At 35.6% G+C, this 16600-nt stretch overlaps 1 protein-coding gene across 8 annotated transcripts in view; it reads right to left on the bottom strand.

Moving 5' to 3' along the window:
* Positions 1-16600, bottom strand: part of XRCC4 (X-ray repair cross complementing 4) — a 236406-nt gene that overhangs the window by 120280 nt on the left and 99526 nt on the right. For all 8 annotated transcript variants that reach the window (XM_001504637.5, XM_005599586.4, XM_005599585.3 and 5 more), the window contains one exon: positions 15680-15786. In XM_001504637.5, coding sequence (XP_001504687.1) covers positions 15680-15786 — 107 coding nt within the window. The remainder of the gene's footprint in view (positions 1-15679; positions 15787-16600) is intronic.

The following is a 16600-nucleotide window of genomic DNA, read 5'->3' on the forward strand; positions in this document are numbered from 1 at the left end:
ATTTATAATCAAGATGGCACATCTAAAAGTAGTGTCACAATGAGAAATCCAATAGGAAATCAAAGTTTAGTCTACCACATACATTCAAAATTACGAACAAGTAGACATACTTCATTATAAAAATTGAGATATATTACTTCAATTATCATAGAACTGAGATTAAATAAAGAACTTTAAATAGAGCAAAATGCACAGTTGTAAAATATAGATACCTGGTTTCTTTCCTAGGAAACTCCCTGACCAATCTACACTACCAAGCATGAAGGATTTCTGACAGTGGCACAGAAAATAGAACCTTCTAAGGACACGACTCTTAGTTTTGCTTTTTTCCAAGTCTAGCCAACAGCCATTCCACATCTCCTTCTTTCTTGATTACAGAGACCCAATTTATTCACTTTCAACAGATGAGCCTTGGGGATGAAGTCTTGACTAATTAAGCAAATCACTGAAAGTATTCCATCTGCCTTACAAGTGTTGGTTTCAGGAAAGGGTTTGTGGCAATTCTTTAGAAAGCCTGTGAGGAAATCTTTACAAACATATGATAGACACAATGCTGAAGCAATGGCAGCCATCTTGCATTTTTCTGCATGAGAGAAAAAACCTGAAGAGAATAGAGTAGAAACATAAAAGAAGCTGAATTCTTGATGACATTGTAGAGATACTGAATTATCCAACCATGGAAATTCTTTTATTTTTAATTAAAGTATAGTTGACATACAATGTTATATTAGTGTCAGGTGTACAACATAGCAATTCAACATTCATATACAATATGAAATGATCACCATGACAAATCTAGTAACCATCTGTCACCATACAAGTTTACTGCGATTTTATTGACTATATTCCATATGCTGTACATTACATCCTGTGTCTTATTTATTTTATAACTGGAAGTTTGTACCTCTTAATCCCCTTCACCTGTTTCACTCAACTCCCCACCACTTCCTCTCTGGCAGCCACTGCTTTGTTCTTTGTATGTATGAGCTTATTTCTCTTTTGTTTTGTTTGTTCATTTGTTTTGCTTTTTAGATTCCACATATAAGCAAAATTATATAGTATTTGTCTTTCTCTGACTTATTTCACTTAGCATAATATCCTCTAGGTCCATCCATGTTGTTTCAATTGGCAAGACTTCATTCTTTTTTATGGCTGAATAATATTTCATTTCATTCACACACACACACACACACACACACACACACACACACACACACACAGATATATATACACCACATCTTCTTTATCCATTCATCTATTGATGGACACTTAGGTTGCTTCCGTATCTTGGCTATTGTAAATAATGCTGCAATGAACATAGGGGTGCATGTATCGTTTCAAATAGTGTTTTCACTTTCTTCAGATAAACGCCCAGAAATATGCATTGTGTAGCTTGATTTTTAATTTTTTGATAATTTCTATAGTAGCTGCACCAGTTTATTTTCCCATCAACAGTGCATGAGGGTTCTCTTTTCTCCATATCCTTGTCAACACTTGTTATATGTTGTCTTTTTGATAATAGCCATTCTGACAGGTGTGAGGTGATATCTCCTGGTGGTTTTGATTTGCATTTCCCTGATGATTAGTGATGCTGAGGATCTTTTCATGCATCTGTTGGCCAGCTGTACGTCTTTTTTGGAAAAATGTCTATTTGGGTCCTTTGCCCATTTTTTAATCAGATTATTTGTGTTTTTTTGATATTGAGTTATATGAGCTATTTTTTTTGGAAAGTAACCCCTTACTGGATACGTCATTTGCAAATATCTTCTCCCATTCAGTAGGTTGTCTTTTCATTTTGTTGATGGTGTCTTTCACTGTGCAAAAGCTTTTTAGTTTGATGTAGTCCCATCGGTTTATTTTTGCTTTTGTTAACTTTGAGGAGACAGATCCAAAAAAAGTATTGCTCAGACTGATGTCAAAGAGCTTACTGCCTATGTTTTCTTCTAGGAGTTTTATGGTTTCAGGTCTTATATTTAAGTCTTTAATGTGTTAGTTTATTTTTGTATATGGTGTAAGAAAGTGGTACAGTTTCATTCTTTTGCATGTAGCTGTCTAGTTTCCTCAGCACCATTTATTGAAGAGACTGTCTTTTCCTCATTGTATATTCTTGCCTCTTCTGTTATAGATTAATTGACCATGGAAGTGTAGGTTTATTTCTTGGCTCTCTATTCTGTTCCACTGATCTGTGTGTCTGTTTTTGTGCCAGCACCATGCAGTTTTGATTACTCTAGTTTTGTAGTATAGTTTGAAATCAGAGACCATGATACTTCCAGCTTTGTCCTTCTTTCTCAACATTGCTTTCACTATTTGGGGTCTTTTGTGGTTCCATACAAATTTTAGGATTATGTGTTCTAGTTCCGTGAAAAATGCCATTGGTATTTTGATAGGGATTACAGTGAATCTGTAGATTGCTTTGGATAGTATGGACATTTTAACAATATTAATTTTTCCAATCCATGAGCACAGTATATCTTTCCATTTACTTGTGTTGTCTTCAATTTCTTTCATCGTGTCTTATAGTTTTCAGAGTACAAGTCTTTCATCTCCTTTAACTATAGAAATTCTTTTTGTTCAAATTTGCTATGTGAGATAATAAACTCCTTATTGTTAGCCATAACTGAGTCTTTGTTACTTGCAGTTGAAATCATCCTAACTAGAAAACAAGCTAACGACTATCTTTAGACAACAAACTTGAAAATACATGCCACTGACCAGTGTTAACCAGGGAAAACCATGTAGATAATTAAAGACAACTATTTCCTAAATATATGAACAGTTTACTACAGCCCCATTTAGTATATGATTAAAACATGCTCACTACTAGTTTGGGCACTTTTATATATTTTGAAATATGTCATAAATAGGGTAAAAACACTTTTGAAGTACATTACATACATCTTCCATCAGTAAAACAATACGAGGCATACACACAAATTATATTCACTGATTAAATTATTTTTAAAAAATTATTGTGTTCCTTTTAGTTGCAAGACACTGAATGAACTATGTGCTATAAGAGATCACCACTTTCAGGCAGCTAACAATCTAATGGACAGAAACATGTCTTCATAGTGGATTAAAACACACATCTAATAATGATATAAAAGGGAAATAAGTAAAGAACAAATTAACAGAGATTGAGAATTTTAATAAACAAAGTGGATCACTTGGAAATATTTAGGCTGGAGCACAGAAAGCTAATGGGATTGAAATTACAGAAAATAACATAAGAAATGTCATACATGGTGAAAACTCTAACATGGAAAAGTCTAATATAAGTGTAATTGGATTCCTAGAAAGAGAGAAGAGAAAGAACAGGATAGAATTGATATTTGAAAAACTACTAGCCAATAACTTTCTAAAATAGACAAAAGATATCAAGCCACCAATTCAAGAAGCTCTATGAATCTCCAGTAGGATAAACACAAAGAAAACCACAATTAGGTACATTAGAGAAAAGCTACTTAACAGGAAAGCCATAGGATAAAATGAGTAAGAATAAAAAGACATTAACTTCATAGAAGCAGCAACATGATTAAGAGCTGACAAAGACAGAAGACAATGAAGTGGCATCTTCAGAGCACTGAAAGAAAACAATTGTCAACCAAGAAATCTATACCAGCAAAAATTGCCTTCAAAGCTCAAGGCTTTCACAAAAACCAAAACATAGAGAATTTGACAAAAGCTGAGGTACGTGAAAAGAAATATTAAAGGGATTCTCCAGGTTGAAGAAAAGTAACACTGAACAAAAAACACATATTGCAAAAAGGAATAAAGAACAAAGTAAAAGGTAAAGATGTGAATAAACATAAATGAATATTGACTTTTCAAAACTACAATAATAATGCTTTATGAAATGTAAAACATACGGCAAATTTAAATAACGTTACAATAATGCAAAAAGGTGATGGAGTTAAGTGGAGTTAACGTGTCCTCAAGTTCCAGTGTTATCTAGGAAGTAGGAAAATTAAATTTCTACTAGACTGCAACAGGTCACAGATGTATGTTGCTGTCTCTAGGGTAACCACTAAAACAAAAATATAAGAATGCATAACCAAGTTAATAAAAAGAGAAAGTTGGAATCATGAAAATAAAAACAAATAGTATCTTTAATAGATCTAAATCTAAATATATAAGTAGCTACATGAACTATAAATGGAGTAAACACTCCAATTAAAAGAGAAAGATCATCAGGCTGGATTTAAAAAACACCTGCACATTGCTAATAAAAGATTTTAAATATATGAAGGTTGAAAGGAAAAGAATGGACAAAGATGAAAAAATTAAACCACATAAACATCAAGGAAAAGAAAAGTTGGTATAACTATACTACTACCAGACAAGGAGAAGTTTAAGGAAAGAGGCATTGCTAGACATAATGAGAGCCATTTCACAATGATCAGAAGAAGGCAACTCACCAGAAAGATATGACAATTCTAAATTTATATCCACCAAATAATTTATAAATAGCATATAGTATAAGTCTATATTTAAAAGTATGTCTATATTTTTTAAATGTCTATATGGATATTTGGTAGTATTGCTTACTGTTTATTTACCATCTCTTTACCCAAGCCTTTTAATCAAGGACTCAGTATAAATCATTGTTCTCCTGCCTTATTTGCTTTGCCATCAACTCATGACAGAACCTCCAACAGAGATATGAACATTCCCATTCATCTTAATGGTACTTTAATGTCACCAAGCTATATTTTTCCCTAGTTGAATATGTGCCTGCTCCATTAAGTAAGAAGAAACGGAGGCCATATATTCCACCCTTCCTCTTTCAGGTGACAAACTATTTTATAAAATTGAAGGCATCAAATATACTTGAATTCAAAATACAAAATCATACTCATAGAACTCTAAGATTTTAATAAATTAGAGTGTTTAACTTTAGCACAGGAAGGGCTCTCAGAGATGAGCTCCGTGGTGATACTGCCTGGGTTAGAACTCCAGCTCTGTAACTTACTAGTTGTGTTACCCGGGGCGAGTTTTCTAATTTCTCTGTGCTTCAGTTCTCTCAGCTGTAAAATGGTAATAATAACAGAACACACTTTGTAGGATTGTTGTTAGATATAAATGAAATAATGCATCTAAGAAACCTAGAGTAGACTCTGGCACCCACATAAGTACTTAAAATAACTATGAGTCTAGTAGTTGTGGTGGTGGCGATGATGTTACCAGTAAAAATGGTAACGGAACTATAACAGAACAATAACAGTAATAGTAAAAAAGAGAAGGAGGAGGAGAGGAGGAGGAGAGGCAGTAGTAGTAGTCACTTATGATTGCAGTAGCAGAATTAGTATTAGAAGAACTAGTTTAGTTGTACTAGCCATCATTGTAGGAATGACCATCATCTTCCAGGGGTCACCAACTTAAATAATTCTAGAAATCATGCAAGTGACATCAAGGAGTGAAATGAGCCAGATCTAAGATAAAAGGGAGTGTTGAGGACTCCAGAAAACCAGGGAACCTATGTCCTGTTTAAATGCATTCAGACTTATTATTTGAAACACTGATGTCACCAAAGGAAAAACAAAGTATGTGACCTAGATCATACCAAGGATCACCAGCTTATAACCTCTGATTTAGTCCAAGGTATTCATTTAAGTTAAAAACAATAGAGCTGTTATATTGTTATAACAATATAGCTGTTAATATGGCTAACGACTGTGCTTGAAAAGGAGCATGGCCAGCAGCACCCTAAGTTCTTTTTGTTCAGTCATCCCTCAAATTATAACCTTCCGCTCTGCCCCCAAAACCTGAGGCTCACTAGGTATACGTCTGCAGTTACTGTTTCTCAGCATTCCTGAGTTTTACCACGAATTTTGCGTTTGGCCCTGAGAATCTCACTTTGAGTCTTTCTTCCGTGTACCTACTTGTAACTGTTCTCTTTCACTACCTCACACACTCAGACTCTGCTTAGCAGGCCTGCTGATATCCATCCTTCACACATCCCCAGGCCCTCAAAGCTAAGTTGCAGCAAGCATCATGTCAATGCTGGTGGGCTGGCAACAGTCCAGAACCTCATCACTGGTAACCTCCTCTCTCCTTTTGATCTTAAATATGGCTTATAGGTGATGTTGATGAAATGGCTCAAGGAACCAGATGTGCTGTTTGTAGCAGAGATCCCTGTCACAATCACAGAGAGTCAAGAATCCTACATGCTACATTACAGACATCCAGCTGATTTAAAGGTTCTTGCTGTGTTACACCACCTTTAGTCTCAACTGGGTCACGATTTGCAGTTTTTACAGAGCCAGTGAAAATGTTCAGTTTCATTTTATTTGGACAAATTGATAAACGATCCAGGCTTTCATAAGTCTGTTTTACTACAATGAATTCAAAAACCAATGCAACACCTTTTGCATTTCTTAGGTGTAAATACTCAGTTACAACCACAATCATCTACACCCACCTAAAGATCTCATGACCTTACACTAACAGCTTCATAAAGACTTGGTAGTACAATTTGACTTCTTTTTCACAACAATATAAAGCTATTATAGAACCACAGAATCAGCCTGAGATGGAATTTTTCAGAACACCAAGATCAGTGTGTCAAACAGGAACATAATGCAAGTCACACAGAATTTTAAATTTCCTATTAGCCATTTTAAAAAATAAAAAAGAAACAATTGAAGTTAATATTAATAATATATTTAATTTAACTAAAAATATCCAAAATAATTATTTCAAGATTTAATAATGATAAAAATTTATTAGAGACGTACCACATTCTTTTTTACACTAAATTTTTGAAATCCAATCTGCAGTCTATACTTACAGCACATTTCAATTGGGACCAGCCACATTTCCCCTGTTCAACAGTCTCAGGGAGCGAGTGGCTACTTTACTGAACAGTGCAGCTGGAGATAAACCCCTAGTCCGATGCACCGACGGACGGTGATTCAGCTTCTGCTCAAATGCTTTCTCTTCTCATCTCATCTTCTCATTTAGTCTAAGCTTCAGTTTCCTTTTAACAAGTCTTACTCTATCTTTTCTGGTTTAAACACCATTCTCCCAGGTCAATGATTCTGAATCTTTTTGGAACATGGTCCTCATTGGAAATAGAATAAAAATTTGGACCCTTACTCCAGAAAAACGTATATTTACATTGTTATGGGTTGAATTGTACCTCTCAAAAAAGATATTTTGAAGTCCTAATCATCAGTACCTAAGAATGTGACCTTATCTGGAGACAAGAGTATGTACAGAGGTAATCAAATAATGAGGTTATTTTTGTGGGCCCTAATCCAATAATGATGGGTGTCCTTATAAAAGGAGGAAATTTGGACACAGAAACACATAGAGGGAAGATGATGTGAAGAGATGTAGGGAGAAGATGGACATCAACAAGCCAAGAAGAAAGGGCTGGGATAGATCTTTCCCTCATGGCCCTCAGAAGGAACCAACCCTGCTGATATCTTAACTTCAGACTTCTAGCCTCCAGCCCTACAGACGATGTAGTTCTGCTGTTGAAGCCACTCAGTTTGTAGTAATTTGGTAAAGCAGCCCTAGCAAACTAATATATCCAGATATACATATCATTTTACATATCATTCCAAAGGGCTCAAAGATCCCCCCAATAACCACTCTTTAAGAACCAGAGGTTAAGAATTCACTTTGAGATGGAATGAACCAAATTAAATAGCCTTTATGCAATGTTTCCGTCAACTATTAACATGAATTATATCAACCAACATTTGTCTAAGTCCATTCTCAGATCATTCCTCTTACTACAACAATGGCAACACTATCATTTTTTAAACCATCCTCAGAATTCCTTCAAGTCAACTCATGTTCTGAGGTTTAATATTATTCTCATGAGTTCTTGCTACACTTTGAGAATATATATCCTTGATTATACAATCCTCTCCACATATGTAGTACATGTCCTCTACATGTCCTAGTACATGTCCAAGGACATAGAGAGACTGTTCTGGGGAAATACTTATTTCCTTTAGATACTTCCCCTTTTCTCATCTCATTCATAAACAAGTCGAGAGGATCTAAAGCAGGATTTCTCACATGGGTTGCACGGAATAATAACGTCCATTGAAAAAGTTCCTACGGTCTTACAATTTTGAGAAATGTTTCATAGTCCATTCCACCCTTCATAACTGTGCACATTAGCATATTAAAGATTGAGAAATTATGCAGAAAAAATTGTTTAAGTTAAATAAGTGACTGCATAATTTTTTCTCACACATGTATTACCTGCTGAAATAATATGTAGACGACTGTTTATGTCAAGTCGCCATAATCTATAAAATTCTAGTCACAGATGCTTGGAGCAAGATGGTACAAATGTAGCCACACAGCAGGCTAATCCCAAGTTAGTAGATCCATTGGCCCAACCCTCTTAACTGCTGCCAAGGTCATTACTTATTTACACCAACAACATTGCTGGATGTGGGTATCACTTCCTACTGCTAATTGTTAAGCCCTCTTTGGTCCAGGCATAACAGTTGCCAGTACTCATGACCTCTCAGGTCCTGACAGAACTTCCACACTGATCAAGCTCAGGGAATGGGGGTAGGAAGACAGCAATGGGGGCAGCCCTAAGCAAGAAGTCCACAAACTCCCAGTTCTTACCTGAATTTCAGCAACTTTTCAAGCATAAACATTTCTCATGTTGTTGTTTGCCTTTTGCCAATTTCCAGGGCACTAAAATGTTTGATTCTTTTTTGTCAATTTTAGATTTATAGTCACTTTTGTTTGCGTGTGTGTGTGTGTGTGTGTGTGTGTGAGGAAGATTAGCCCTGACTTAACATCCACCACCAATTCTCCTCTTGTGCTAAGGAAGATTGGCCCTGAACTAATATCTGTGCCCATCTTCCTCTATTTTATATGTTGGACCCCTGCCACAGCATGGCTTCATAAGCAGTGCGTAGGTCCGCACCCAGGATCTGAACCAGCGAACCCCGGGCCACTGAAGTGGAGTGCACAGACTTAACCACTACACCAGCAGTCTGGCCCCGATAGTTACTTTTTAGGGAGAGGATTTGCCAACCTTCTCATTCATCCACAGCCAGAGGCAAATATTCTTAACAGAATTTCTTTTTTGTCTCTCCAAGAACATAGAAAGACGTAGTAATAGTTGCCTAGGAGGTCATATCAAGGTAATATTTTAATAGGGAGGTATAGAGATATTAACATAGATTTGCCAATAACCTTTGGTATATTTGAGAGTTCTCAGGTAAATAAATACTAAGCCAAAATCTGAAGCAATTAATATACAGAGAGAGTGAGATAAGTCAGACAGACAAAGACAAATACTATATATCACTTATATGTGAAATCTAAAAAAGCCAAACTCATAAAAATGGAGAGTAGAATGATGGTTACCGTGGGGGCACAGGAACTGGGGAGATGTAATTTAAAGATACAAACTTGCAACTAGTAGATAAATAAGTCCTGAGATCTAACGCACAGGATAGTGATTATAGTCAACGATACCATATTATAAACTTCAAAGTCGCTAAGAGACTAGATCTTAAGTGTCCTCACCACAAAAAAGAAATGATAAATATGTGATTGATAGAGGTGTTAGCTAATGCCATGTTGCAGTAAATAAATATATCAAATCAACATGTTGTACACCTTAAACTTACACTATGTTTTATGCCGATTATATCTCAGTAAAAAACATTTACAGACGGATGACTTCAATAGAAATATGTGCATTCTGGAATTTTCTCCATAACCCAGATATCATTAAGTCTTGTTTGTTTAATCTGATGATGTAGACTGTCTTTCCAGAGAATTTACATACAAACAGGATCTCTCCTCTTTTTAGGAGAAAAACTGTTATTATTCTATTGCATCAACGGTGATTTCCTTAGTGTTAGGAGATTCTATGGGTTTTTACAATATCTCAAAAAGAGATGTGCAAATGCGGCTATTTTATTTTTATAAAAGGCACATGTTTTCTCGTTCTTTTTCCTATGTGACCAACGGTAACATACCTAACCTTTCTAGGCCTCTGTTTCCTCTTCTGAAAAATGTTGGGCTTGAACTAGAAGATCTGGAACTGTATGAGATCTAGATTTCTGAAGTACAGTCATTCCTCAGCAACACTGCTACCATATAAAAGCCTACAATCGCTAGGAAATACACCCAAAATGTTTTCTAGTTTTGTGATAGGTTTTACTAAATCAAGCTTTTATTTAGAATTTATAAATAAATGTGCCTATGATAAAAAGTTGGATAAGATGAAGGGCATAATCTGTGATTCTAAAGCTGAATTTCTGAGTAATCTCTTTGGCAGTACATGTTGTTATCCCCTCTGTGAGTAGACATTCACTGTTCGAAGCAACAAGCTCTTTGATACTTCGAAATTTTGGATTCTGTTCTATTTTTAAAAGCTACTATATCAGTATTCATCAACTGTTGGACATAGCCATTCATTTACTTTCAAAAAGGCTATTCTATAATCACACTTCCTTTCAGGAAGCCCACCAAGTAAGCAGAAGCCTAAATTACTGATAGCAGTTATACAGGGACTTTCCTGTTGGTTAAGAAGCAGGACTAATTAAACTAGTGTGCTAAATCTCAGGCTAATAATTATGCAGAAAAGTGGAAAGGAAGCTTATTTTGTTTGTTTTGAGTGGTTGTGCACCTTTAACATGAAGCTAAGAAGGGTAAAACATTCAAGAAAAAGTCTATTTTTATCTGTACTTCTGATTTAATTGGTCTCTAATGGTAAGAAATACTGTCAATTTCTATTATAGAAATAATTATAATTTTTAAAATATTAATTATTTATTAAAATAATTTAAAAATAATAAATACTGAGGCATTAAAATAATTCCTCTTGTGATGGCTAATTAGGAGCCAATTAAGCATAAGCTTTTGAAATGCTTCACCAGAAAGATCCTATTTCTATGAAAGAAATCCAATTTTTCCAATAAATATTCATACACACTTTGAAACATAAGACTAAGAAAAATTTGTAATAATGGCTAAAATTTTTAGAATATTCATATACATTTAAAAATTGTTTTCACATATAATTCTGTTACTACAGTATCAAAATGGTCATGAAACCGTATAAAAAACGGCAGAACCATGAATTATTTTTCAGGTTATATCAGATATTGTTGGGGCAAACGAAAGGCCATTTGGATGCCCTGATGGAAATTTTGGCACTCAGATGCTATACTAATTATGCTTATATATCTGTATATTTTGGTAAGGTTCTGTTACTCAGTGGACTTAATTCAACTTGAAGTGTCTCCATAGTCATGGACATCAGGTCTTACCCTGATTTGTATTCAAAGAAACAGAGGGTTTCCTGTAGAGAAGGTTGTTTTACAATATCTGTAAAAACCGAACAAGTTTCCAAAACAAAAACAAGACCCTGGAGGTAGAAGGAGTCCAGACTAGCCAGGAAATCCTTAAAGCAGCAAGGTGTTAATACAGACAAGATGAGAGTAAAATTGACTCGCCCTCCTTTGTAATCCAGAAGTTGAGCTATAAATGGAGACGTCAGCAACTAGTTTGTCATAATCTTAATCTGAAACAAAGTGAAATATCTATGAACTCTATCTCTAGGGTCTTAGTATGCAGTTACAGTGTAGGAAATAAAATCTGTAATACCATTGCTACCTATTTAGAAATTCTGGAAGTTCAGACATAGAACAAGTAAATCTTGCTAAAGAAAAATATAAAATGTAGCTGTTGGGTGGTACAGACTATGATGTTCAAGTTTCAGAATACTTCTAAGATCTCCTTTTGGCTAATAAACTCAATGAATATTTTAAAGGTTTTTCATATTATATGGTGTGGTACACATAAGCGTGATGTAGTTCATTTGATTTGACTACTTATCATTAGTTATTTCTTTAACAAGCCTAATGATAGGGAGGAAATGTAAGACTTTGGAGAAAAAACATAATAAAAAAGATTGCTTATTCATAAAAATGTTACCTATCAGTTACCTTCAAACTATAACATCCCTACCCTACTTCTGGATATATGCATAAAAATAAACAGACCTTTTCCTTGAATGAATATTGTGGAATCACTAAATGATCTCAGTCTCACTAAAACCTCCTTTATCATGCAGGAATGGGGTAATAATGTGAACAACTCATGAGGAAATATGGTGACTTTAATAATTGATGAAAATACATTTACATAATAACAATTACTACCAAGTTATACAGTTAGCCATTTAAAGAAATGGCTTTCTGAAAGGTAGAGGAAATGTATTAAACTCCATTGATTTCTTTTCCTCTTGTTTTTATTGTAGGGCATGCAATCATGAACCTGCAGTATCTAAAATCAATTCAAATATTTACTTGTACTCTAATAATAAGTAATTTATTGGCAAATAAAGTTCAAGACAAAAGAAGCTCAGGAAGAAATTCTCAGCACTCTGCCCCAATCACATAGTAATAAGATATAAAATAACAAAAGACAAATCTGTGATTTAAAAAAAAAAAGATCTCTTGGACTAAGAATATATTTTGTCTTTGTAAAAGAATGAATTATGGAATCTGGTACATTACAAGGAGGCTCATTTAGTTGTTTAACAATATTTTTCCTCAGATTTATGGAATCTAGGTCTTAATTCAATATTAAGCATTTTAGAGCTGAGGTTCATTTTTTTCTTTTTAGCAAATCAGTTTTCTGAATATTTCTTACTGAAGCAGAAGGAAAGTTAAAACTTCTAATAAAAATGCTCTTAATTCTTGACATAAAAAACTTGCAAAAAGCAAGTTAAATGCAAAAAAAAGAATTAGAATGAGAGACCTATGCATCAAATATGTAGCGAACTAGATATAAGTTAAAGAAAACATGCCATGTAAAATATAGAAAAAATATGCAATGAACCAAAAATTTTTTGAAGAGAAGAGAAATTCTGCCAAATTTAAAATAGTACAATTATAGCTTAAAGCTTTGCTTAAAAGAGAATGAACACACAAAGAACCCCATTCTCATACAGCCATATTAACCACATATTTTCTCTTCAACAATAATTTTTGTCTACTTCAAAGGCTGGTGAGTTACTCTGAATAAGGAACAAAATCAAAGGCCATTGTATTTAATAAAGATTCTGAAAATTTAAATTAGGAAAAGAACAGATTCTCTTTGTGAGCTTTGGATTACATTTTACTATTAAAGATGATTTCATTTTAAATGGGTCTTCTCTTACCTACTCAGAGACAGTATTCCAGCAATTCTTACCTCCGTCTACTGCCTGGACATTTTTTTTCCCCTCTCTCCTTATTTACTCCCATCAGTATGCAAACTGATCAGTATGCAATATCATTTCTCTCATCTGGGAAAAAAACCCTCTTGACGCCATTCTCCCCTCTCCAGCTGCTGCCCCAGGTCTTCTCTTTTCTTTACAGTGAACTTGTTAAAAGCCTTGCTCAGACTTGCCATCTCTTTTCCAATTCTCTCCTCTCATTCTTTTTGAACCTCTTATTCTCTTCCATTCCCCATCATTCCACTGAAAATGTTTTAAGACCCCCACAATAACATTCGTGTTGCTAAATCCATCAGTGAAGCCTCAAGCCTCATCTTCCTAACTCAATTTGCAGCCTTCAACTCAGCCGATCACTGTCTCCTCCTTGAAATACTTTCTTGACTTGCCTTCCAGGATACCCCACTCACAGTATTCGCCTGCTAGTTCCTGGAGGCTCCCTCTCCGTGTTCTTGCTGCTCTCCTCATCTTCCTGACTCTACACATTCAAGCATACGAGGATGGAATTCTGGGACCACTGCTCTTTCCTGACTTCTCTAACTCCCCTGATATCTCAGTCAGCTTTAAATATCATCTTTACTGATGCCTTCAGCAGGAAGTCCTCCCCAAAACTCCAAATCTGTATATCCAACTCCCTATTCAAAACCTCAGAATTAATCTTTCTAAAACTGAGTTCCCAACCTTCTTTTGCAGTCCAGTCCAACTCCGTTAAGTCAAGTGCATGCCGTCAGTAGTTCAGTCCAAAAACTTACCATTCTTCACATCTGTCTGTCTCTGATGACCCACACCTACCTCATCAGCAAGTCCTGCTCCTCTAAACACATCTAACATCTGCCCACTGTTTATCACCCTCACTGCTATCACTCTCGCCTAAGCTACTCTCGTCCTTCACTCATGGTTGCACTCCCTTTCCATTTCTTATATCTTCTTCTGCACTTATCATCCTGTACTCTATTCTCAACACAACCACCAGATTAATCCTGTTAAAACTTAAGTTAGACCATGTCACCTGACTATTTAAAAGCCTCCAACAGGGGCCGGCCTGGTGGCACAGCAGTTAAGTTTGCACATGCCACTTCAGCGGCCCGGGGTTCGCCAGCTTGGATTCCGGGTGTGGACATGGCACCACTTGGCAAGCCATTCTGTGGTAGGTGTCCCACGTATAAAGTAGAGGAAGATGGACATGGATGTTAGCTCAGGGCCAGTGTTCCTCAGCAAAAAGAGGAGGATTAACAGCAGATGTTAACTCAGGGCTAATCTTCCTCAAAAAAAAAAAAAAACACACATAAAACCCTCCAACAGTTTCCAATACAACTCAAAGTAAAAGTTGAAATCCTTACAATGGCCTATAGGGCCCTACACATGATCTGCCTCTCTCTGACCTTATCTCCTAATCCTCATGTCTCCACTTTATCCATACTACCCTCCATGGTATGGCTTGAACACATTGGGCAATCTGCCAAACCAGGGCCTTTGTACTCAACTGCTTTTTCTGCCTGGCCGGCTCTTCCCACAGACAGACTCGTCACTTTCTCATTGAGGCCTTTTGTGGTGCCCTGGACCACAATCACAATCCTCATCCCTATTCCCACCCTGACATTTTCTATCATCCTCCCCTGGTTTATTTTTCTCTTTAGCACTTATCACTACCTAAAATACTTTATATTTAATTTATTCATCTTCTTATTGTCTGTTTCCCTGACTAGAATTGAAACTCCATGGAAGCAGACATTTTTGTGTTTTGCCCCCTACTGCATAGAAAAGTTCCTGGTACATAATAGATGCTTAAAACATACTTGCTGAATAAATAAATCAAACATTTATTTTGAGAACATTGGGCTTACGTCAGAACCATCTAAGTATAAGATGAGTCCAGGGGTTCCTGCCTCTATAAAACTCTAGAAAATAATCCAAGGGTTTGAAAACCTGCTGGGTACTTGATCTGAGGGATTGGGTATGGCTCACTTTAAACTAAACTGCCATCTCCCTTCTCGTCTTCTCTCCCAGCTCACCCTATTGCAATCTTTTTTCTGAATAGTGAGAGAAGGCCTCAAATTCAGGATAATCTAAAGCATTCTAGATCACCCTGCTCCACTGCCCTACCCATAGCTCTAACTAGATAAGGTCCCAATGTTAAAGGTGCCAACTTCGAGCTGCAGATACTTAGCATGAAGGCACATCTTGCTCATTCCTTATGCATCCTCATTTAACAAGGAGTACTACACCTTGGTGTCTATGTATATGTGCATGCTTGCTTATTGATGCTAATGAGTTGCTGAAATTTTATAATAAATACTAATTTTTGATACTAAGTATTTGAGGTTCTAGACTGAAAACCCTAAGGAATTTTTGTAGAAAAAATTTTTTTCATAACACCTTTCATTATGGTTTATTATCATTAGAGTAATAAAGCCCAAGGGAGATATTCAACAAAGGAAATAACTGCCTTTCTCTCACCTGGAGCTGACCCAGAGGGATCAGGCACGTTTTCACTGTCCTCATCAGTACTTTCATCATACGCTGCATCTCTGTCAGCAGTCATTTCAGAACATGTTGTAGTTTCCCTAGAAACAGAGAGAGGTAGAATTACAAATTATTGGCTGACCCCTGGATAGGTATCAAATCCACCAGTAAGTAAGTATAGAAAATATCCCTGGAAAAAGACTCTAATTAAACAAACATATATTGAAATATATATGATTTAGATGAAACTACTTTAAAGACTATATGTTAACTCTCTTAAGAACAAGTTTCTCTTTTACCTAAAAATCTAAATGTGTTCTAGTGCTAACTATATTTAATTCTTATATCAGTTTCTTACCACATATGATTCTTCCATCAAAATACTATTCTACCAAATTTTCTTCTGCGATCACAGAGTGTTCAACATTTTACTGATCTCAAAGCAGTTCTGCTTTTCATTTGATCTCCCAAAATTCCTGAGATGGGTACCTTTAATCTTATTATGAAGAGAAAGTAAGGCACAGAGAGTTTAAAGGACTTGCCCAAAGTCATGCAGTAATAGACATCAGTGGCAGACCAGAGCTCGAACTAGGTTCATCTGACAGCAACTGTTATATTCTATATATTATGACATTGGTAAACCTGTGCTTTCTCTCCAATTCAGGGCAATAGATCCAAACCTATATCCACTAATGCCAAAAATAATTATAATTTTCCAAAGCTATACCAACCATAAGTCATCTATGAGTCTTCCTTAAAAAGCAAGTACATCTACTGTCAGAGCCACTTGATTACAAAGTTAACCACTGCTTAGACATCAAGATTACAAATGTGCATCCAACTCTGTAATTTTGCAGAAGAGGAAAGTTTTAATTAATATATTTCCTAGTGATATCTAAGAATTAACTAATTAAC

Source organism: Equus caballus, chromosome 14 (genome assembly GCF_041296265.1).
Source record: "Equus caballus isolate H_3958 breed thoroughbred chromosome 14, TB-T2T, whole genome shotgun sequence".
NCBI lineage: Eukaryota > Metazoa > Chordata > Mammalia > Perissodactyla > Equidae > Equus > Equus caballus.